Below are 8,543 nucleotides of genomic sequence, written 5' to 3'. Positions count from 1 at the left end.
TTTATTTATTATATGTAAGTACACTGTAGCTGTCTTCAGACACTCCAGAAGAGGGCGCCAGATCTCGTTGTGGATGGTTGTGAGCCACCATATGGTTGCTGGGATTTGAACTCTGGACCTTCGGAAGAGCAGTCGGGTGCTCTTACCCACTGAGCCATCTCACCAGCCCTAAAGTTTGGTTTTAAAGTTTTATTTTCCTTCTAGTTCTCTTAAGTAGAAGCTGAGGCTAGTATAATTCATTTCTGTTTCCTAGTTATAAACATTATTTAAAATTTTGTTTTGTTTGTGTATTTGTGTGTACACTTGTGGCCATGCATGAGTCGCTGTGCATGTGTATCAGAGGACAACTTTTGGAAGTTGATGCTTTCCCTCCACAGTGGGATCTAGGACTCAAACTTAGGCCAGGCTTGTCTGGCAAGTGCTTTTATTACCTGAGTTATCTTGCAGGGTCTGATTTTTTTTTTTTTAAATGTTAGGTGTAGAATTGAGACTTGAATTAAAATAACCTATTTTAAAACGGTATTGAGACAACTGGATGTCCACATGAGTGAAAGCAGGGAACAGTGGTGGAATATCAAACCTTCTGGCAGTTCATTCAGTCTGGCCTTGAACTTCTGATCCTTCTGCCTCCACCTCTTGAGTGCTGGGATTAAAGGCATGACCACTATGCTTTGTTTTTAATAAATAGCCATTTAGATCTGACTTGATGTTTTCTTTCTTTTGTATGGTTTGGCTGGACATGAGGATGTGCGTAGTGGAAGCTCCCTGCTCCTGAGCTAAAGCTCTGGCAGCTTCGGGGGTTTTTGTCAGTTGACTATGCCAGAAACATGTTAGGAGAAATTTCTACCTGAATTTTTATTAATTCACATTTTTCCTACTATTGAAATTAATATTTGTTTGAAATTATAGTTAAATTTTAGTAAATAAAATTATATTTTCTTCTTGGTTTACATTGTGATTGGATATTGTTGTTTTTTTTCTAATTCAGATGTTTAAACTTCTTTTCCTAACTTCTCAATAGGATGATGATTTCATATATATATATATTTCTCATTCCCTGATAGAAGTACTTTAAGGTCTTACTTTTTTTTTTTTTTTGGTACTATTATCAATTATTTTTTAGCAAATAATTTTTAAATTTTATTTATTTATTATGTCTAAATACACTGTAGCAGTTTTATTTATTTATTTATTAAATCTAAGTACACTCAGACACACCAGGAGAGGGTGTCAGATCTCATTAGAGATAGCTGTAAGCCACCATGTAGTTGCTGGGATTTGAACTCTGGACCTTCAGAAGAGCAGTCAGGCCGGGTGTGGTAGCACATGCCTTTAATCCCAGCACTCGGGAGGCAGAGGCAGGCGGATTTCTTGAGTTAGAGGCCAACCTAGTCTACAGAGTGAGTTCCAGGACAGCCAAGGCTACACGGAGAAACCCTGTCTCGAAAAAAAAAAAAAAAAAAAAGAAGAGCAGTCAGTGCCTTAACAGCTGAGCCATCTCTCAAGCCCAGCAAATAATTTTTTTTTTTTTCTTTTTTTGGTTTTGGAGGCAGAGTTTCACTGTGTAGCCCTGGCTGTCCTAGAACTTACTCTGTAGACAGGGCTGACCTCCAGCTCAGAGGATCTACTTTTGTCTGTCTCCTGTGCTGGAATTAAAGGCATGCACTAACACTGACCAGCTGCAAATAAATTTTGATAGTTGTTCATCTATCAATTGCATTCAGAAATTTTATTTTGACCATAAATGTCTTTGCTATGCTTTTGATAGTATTGTAAACAAGATTTTAACATGTTAAATATCTTTCCTTTTCTTTAGGCATGGCTGATGGCAAACATTGTACTTTTCCACATCTACCTGGCAAAACCTTTGTTTATAATGCTTCTGAAGATAGACTGGAGTTGTGTGTCGATGCTGCAGGACATTTCCCCATTGGTCCTGATGTTGAAGATTTAGTTAAAGAGGCTGTAAGTCAGGTTCGAGCAGAGGCTACTACAAGAAGTAGGGAATCAAGCCCTTCACATGGGTTATTAAAACTAGGTAGTGGTGGAGTAGTGAAAAAGAAATCTGAGCAACTTCACAATGTAACTGCCTTTCAGGGGAAGGGCCATTCTCTAGGAACTGCATCTAGTCACCTGCACATTGATCCCAGAGCTAGGGAAACTCTGGCTGTGAGAAAGCATAATACAGGGACAGATTTTAGTAATAGTTCCATTAAAACAGAGCCTCCTGTGTTCACAGCTGCTTCTAGTAATAGTGAGCTTATTCGAATAGCTCCTGGAGTAGTAACAATGAGAGACGGTAGGCAGATTGATCCTGATGTGGTTGAGGCCCAGCGAAAAAAATTGCAGGAAATGGTTTCTTCTATTCAGGCTTCAATGGACAAGCACTTGCGGGATCAAAGTACAGAGCAAACACCATCTGATCTTTCCCAAAGAAAAGTAGAAGTTGTGAGTTCTGTGAGGCCTGGGAATCTTCAGACTGGTTTGCCTGAACCTTTTTCTTTAACTGGTGGCACTGAGAATTTGAATACTGAAACAGCTGATAGTCATGTAGCAGATGTACTGGGAGCAGCATTTGCCACAAGGTCAAAAGCACAAAAAGAAAATTCCATGGAGGAACCTGAAGAGATGGATAGTCAAGATGCTGAGACGACTAACACAACTGAGCCGATGGATCACTCGTGATTTAATTTAGAGGCTAATAAAGGCAGAATGTTTATTGTGAATATGTAATATTTGTTGGCTGGGCCACATAACTTGAGTAGTCATTAAAAATCTTGTACGTATATAATTCAAAGATTATATCTTGTTATTCAGTGCATGATAGCAAGTGTGTGATTGGCAATAGCTTTTAATATACTGCTGCCCAGGCTGGCTCTGAATTCTTGTAAATTAGTTTAGATCTTTTGAAAGGGTTTCTTCCATATATGTGGTTCATTGGAAGTTCTTTGTCATTTTTAATTCCATGAAAGTCTTAATTTCCAGACATGAAAATTCTCTTGTTAAATGTTTGGTTTCTGCACAGGCCAGAATTGACAGTTTGTACACATTGTTATCAAGGTAGCCGTCCTACATTTCATGAGAATGTTGATTTCAAGTTTACCTGAACTAAATGTATCTTAAAATACATAAAACACTTTATTAGATTACTTATTATAGAGACAGCTATTGTTGGCAAAAATATCTTGACAGAAGAGAGTAATGATACAACATTTTCCTGATTTGAGCAAACTTGGGAAGAAATATCTACCCTAGTATGATAAAGTCAGTGTGATTCAGTTAGTTGGTCTGAGGTATGGCCAGTTGTGTGCTCTTGTTGATAATATGTTGCCAGTATTTTTTTAATCTTGGCCCTGTCAAGTTCCACCTATTATTTTTTAAATCTTACATAAAAGAGAATGGCATTTTGTTCTAGAATATTTAAAAATAATGGTAGCAGTAGTTAATTTCTAATTTTCAGAGTATGTCAGAGTCACAGAGAGTTTATCTGTATGAATGGTTCTATAGTTTTGACACAGTGGTGTGTAAGCCTGTATATGCTAAATGTCTCTAAGCCCCTTTGAACCAAAAATGTTTTCCTTTTTTCTTAGTGTCCTTAAGATTTTCTTTTTGTCAGCTTCACTTGAGTTTGGATGCATAGTTTACTCCAGCAGACCATTAGCATTTGCTTATATTGCTTTCATGCTTATGTAGTAAAGACTGCATATTCCTGAGATTGTTTGGTACTGCTCTTGTATTCTGTTCTGTAGATTTGTATTTGTAAATGTGCTTTTCAGTCCATCTTCCTTTGTTTACTGAAATTAAGTTGAATTTGAATGAACGAATGACAAATGTATGTTAATATAATCTCTTAGAGCATTCAAAGCCTGGCTGTCTCTGTTTGCACATGTAACAGATGCAGAACTGTTTGCAATTCTACAAAATTCTATGTCAGAAAATACATTATCAGGTGTTTAAAAAATCTCTTCCTGTTCATTCAAAAGGGATGTTGTACTTGAACTTTTTCTAGATAAGGGAGGTTTTGTTTTTTTCTGTGATAGTATCTTAACTGAAAGTCCACTTTGTTGAATGTGGAAGGAAGGGAGAATCTAGGCAAGTGTGGCTGAGGTTAAGATAATGTACAGCACCACACCACCTGGGTTAGTGTTTACCACATCAGACTTTGAAATATTATATCTCTACTCATTCACTCATATTAAAGTTCCAGGAAAATATATAGCTTTCATATACTAATTTTGCATGAAGTAAGATAGCCAAATTCTTAACAATTAGCTGTGCTTTAATGCCCCCTCCCCCATCCCTCCACTAACCACTATTATTTTGGCTTAGCCACTGAGATACTCTTCTCAATTTTTTTTTTCCTGGTTTAAGTACACGAAAACTGCTCAATAAGCAGAACATGTACTGCGTCAAATAAATTATATAATCATCCTGCTTTAACAGATGCTCTTCTGTGGCTTGGTATTTTAAGTTAATAACTGGCAGGATCTCAAAGTAGGAATATCAGAAACAAGTTTTGTTTTTTCCAGACATGGTCTTACTACTATGTAGCCTTGGCTGGCCTGGAGCTCACTCTATAGACCAGGCTGGCCTTAAAAAGAGATCTGCCTGCCTCTGTCTCCCAAGTGTTGGGACTAGAAGGCATACTCTACCATGCCTGGCTAGAGACTAATTTTATCTCCCTGTTAAATACTTGAATTTAGTGTAAATTATGCACATGTGAATGTTAGAAGATGGATTTAATCTCTGACAATACTTCATTGTCTCTAGTGACCGTACTGGTATTTAGGGTTAGAAAATTGGGTATAAAGAAAAGTTTGGGTTCTCCCTTGATAGAAAATACAAACAACCAAACAAAAAACAGGTTTGAGAATTCATCAGAATTCTTGAACATATTTCAAATCAGTTGAAATTTAATGAGATTATTAGTGGTTTGGGGTAAATTTTGAGAGAGTTTGTTTTAAACATTATTTGTGTATTTTATGTGAGTGTAGATGCATTTTTACCATTGTGGTACCACTGTGCTATGTCAGTGCAGTACAATAGTTTGTGATCTCAAGTAAAAATGGTTTTTTAGCCCTAGAAGTAACCTAACTGTAACTTAAACCTATTCAGTTCTATTTGCAGTGTTCACTGAATACTGAAGTAATACTGTAAATATTTTTCTTCAGTAATCCATTTTGTAACCATACCAAGTTTGAGTTGATGACCCAAAGTCCAGGCAGTTAAAGGTAGTGTATGTCCAGAAGGCTGGTAATGAACAATTGCTCAAGTTGAAGGAAACAAGACACTGCCAAGTATTATGAGTAGTATACAATTAGCTCCAAGGGAATGGTCACTCAGGAACTAAAGAACAAGCCTAGATAGCCCATTCATCTCCCACCCCTTAAACTATGTTTCAGGTGTTTATTGGAAATAATTAGGAAAGAGGCCTGAGAAATTTAGCAAATGCTAGTATTTGAAATGCTTTATACCTTCCTATAGTCTTTAGTTTGGTTTTTAACAATTAAGCTTTAATGCTTGCAGTTGAGATAGCATTCTGGAATGTACTTGTGAGACTAGCCACAGGTCTTACAGGTCTTTATTGCCATTATTTTAAGGATCATATTCATTGGATATTAACACTGTCTATTAAATAGGGTCTCTTACCTCAGGGAAGATAATTTACTAGCAACTCCTATATTATTATTGACAGATTTTGGAGAACTACTTTGACATATCACATGTTAGCTATCAAATGCAAAAAATGTATTATGTAGTTACCTGCTGTCTGCTACTGAACATTTCTCTAGATATTTAGGGCCCTATTATTAAGTAACATTTAGATACGAAATAAACTTCTAAGTTCTGTCATTAGATACTTCATGTTTTCACTATAGTGATACTATATTTTTTTAAATTTCAGAACATTAATATAGTTTTGTCCTCATTTTTCAACAGTCAATTTAATTTGCCCAAACTTAAATACTCAAATACAAACAAATCTTGAGAATTTTATTTTTCTTGCTTCCCCTCCCACTACCCTTGATCTCAAAGCAAGGTTAACCTTAAGATTCTTATAAAATCAGAGCCCTTGCAAAATTGGTTTAAATTCCACTCATTTTAACTTAGATTCAAAGTTACTTTTTTATAACATAAATAGATGCATATTCTAGGTTGGCTAGATGTTCAACTTTCCAAGACTATAACAAAATTGTACAACGTAGAGGCTCTTCACAGTTAGATTTTTTTTTTTCAAACAAGAACAGCTCATGAAAATAGGCCATGGTAGTAAAATGTGTGTTTAACAAAGGGGAGATCAGTCACTAATGTCACAGAGTTAATTGCAAGTTCTGCCATTCTTTGAGATGCCAAGTGTTTCAGTTCATATTTAATGATACTCAAATCGTGGAAATTTTAACGTTTGTTCCAAAGTAGCAGAAACTGTAAAAAAAAAATTGTGAATTATTGAAGAAAATACCATTACTTGTATACCTGACATTTAAAGTTTTTAATTATGGAGTTGACATGTTTTTGTAGTATAATAATACAATGACTATTCTCTTGTAAAAGAAAAGGAAAAACTAGTAAAGAAAAAGTTTTAGTTGATGTTATTTGCTTGTATCAATTACTAGTATTTTAAAATTTTAAAATTTAAGGTATTGCATACTTTTCTTTAGAATGCAGAAATCCCTCCTGGAGCCTTTATGCCTGTTGTAGAGCAATAAAGGACTGAAAAGCTTATCAATATTTTCAGGTTTGTTTGACTTTAAGTATTAGTGCTAAGAATTGGAGAGTCTCCTTTTTGGAGGGAAGTGCTTCTTAGATTAAAACAAAGCCATAATAGTATAAATATTTAGACAAAAAACTAACAAGTACTTTAATTGGCAGTGAAGTAGTGTAGATGCTATTATCTGTAAGGCACTAGCTGTTAGACATTACTTTCTGGTTTCATGATTCTTTGTATATATTAAAATTGAGACTAAATAATTGGTAGCAGTATAACAGTATAGTGTTTTTGAGCACACATCACTGTACAGTATTTGAAATTTTGTATTAATAGAAAACTAAATAATATATTCCTGATTCCCCCTCAACTTCACATTGGCTTTTTAAAAAGTAATGTTCTTTAGTTTCCTCTAATTAGAGTTTAATATCATAATGCATGAACAAACAGTTCAGTTTTATAATAAAATTTTTATCATAATAAAGTTGTTTTTAAAACTTACAGCCAGGCAGTGGTGGCACACGCCTTTTGTCCCAGCACTTGGGAGGCAGAGACATGCGGATTTCTTAGTTCGAGATCAGCCTCGTCTACAGAGTGAGTTCCAGGACAGTCAGGGCTGTACAGAGAAACCCTGTCTCAAAAAAGGAGAAAAAAAAATCGAAAACAAAAACAAAAAAATGCCCATACATATGAATTACACAGGAACTGTAATGTCTTTCCTTAATGCAGGTTTTAATATTAGATGAAATGAATCCAATTATAAAAAAAAATAAGCAAGGGTCATGCAATGCTTACTAAATATTTCAAAATGAGGTATGTTCTAATTGAGAATTTATTTTTGAAAAAAGTACTAGTGATGATGAGGATATGAAGAGAAAATATAGAAAACAGCAGTGAAGTCCTCATAGCTCACCACTCAACTCTCCACTTTGAGTTATTTTTAAGCCTTAGTATATTTATTTAATATCTATTGTATCAGTGGTTAGAACTGCCCTAGACTCCAGACTTGGGTCCCAGTCAAGCATACAACCTACTGTGTAGCCTCTGTATCACTCCCAAGAAGGATGATAATGGCATTTATCAATAGCGCTGGGAGGATTGATGAGTTATTACCTGAACATTAAAACCATGTCTGGTACAGTGTACATTCAAATACTTGCTGTGGTTATTATGCTTTTAAGTTGTGGTAAGAGTTCACCTGCCACTGACATGCAGTACAGCCTTACATGTAGGCCATGTGTGTTACACTCTTAGATCTTTGTTGAATGTGTATAGTATGTTACCAATTAGTAGAAACTGGATATTTTTACATCCAAATATTTCTATGAGAGCTTAATCTCACAAACTACCAAGAACCTGGAGAGTTGACATTCTGTGCTTTGTGATTGAGATGTGCTATGGAGCCTTTAAAGGCCCATAAAGCTGCTGTAACCTTGAGGTTTTGCAGTTGTACCTCTGTTCTGTTGACCATCGGTACGCTTGCTGAGAGTAGTGCTGAAGCAACAGGCACTGCGAACTCATAATGCTGAGACTACAGTCACAAACTTGAGCTTGAGGTCTTCTGTGTGTGCGCATGCCATTGGTCATATACCATCAAGATAGAACTCTCAAAACTTCAGTCAATAAAGAAGATAAACATTCCACTTAAGATAGTTCATTACTGGTTTTAGTTTTATTGACTGGCTGTCATACCCCAGTAAGTAAAATAAGGCTGAATAATTGATTGTTTCTAATAATTAAAAATGTACAGAGAAAAGTTGAAGTAAGTCCATTGATTTTCTACACTATGGCACATGGAAAGTGAAAAATGGTCTTCAAATTTATGCTCTTTAGAACT

At 35.5% G+C, this 8,543-nt stretch overlaps 1 protein-coding gene across 1 annotated transcript in view; it reads left to right on the top strand.

Annotated features, from left to right (window-relative positions):
- The window catches only part of Vcpip1 (valosin containing protein interacting protein 1), a 25,015-nt gene extending 18,286 nt beyond the window's left edge, over window positions 1-6,729 (top strand). Inside the window, exon 3 of the mRNA XM_021155371.2 lies at window positions 1,817-6,729. Within this exon, the coding sequence (XP_021011030.1) occupies window positions 1,817-2,685 (869 nt within the window). The 3' untranslated portion in view covers window positions 2,686-6,729. The remainder of the gene's footprint in view (window positions 1-1,816) is intronic.
- The last annotated feature ends 1,814 nt before the right edge of the window (window positions 6,730-8,543 follow it).

Source organism: Mus caroli, chromosome 1 (assembly GCF_900094665.2).
Source record: "Mus caroli chromosome 1, CAROLI_EIJ_v1.1, whole genome shotgun sequence".
NCBI classification, from domain to species: Eukaryota; Metazoa; Chordata; class Mammalia; order Rodentia; family Muridae; genus Mus; species Mus caroli.
This window is presented reverse-complemented; position numbering and strand designations above follow the sequence as displayed.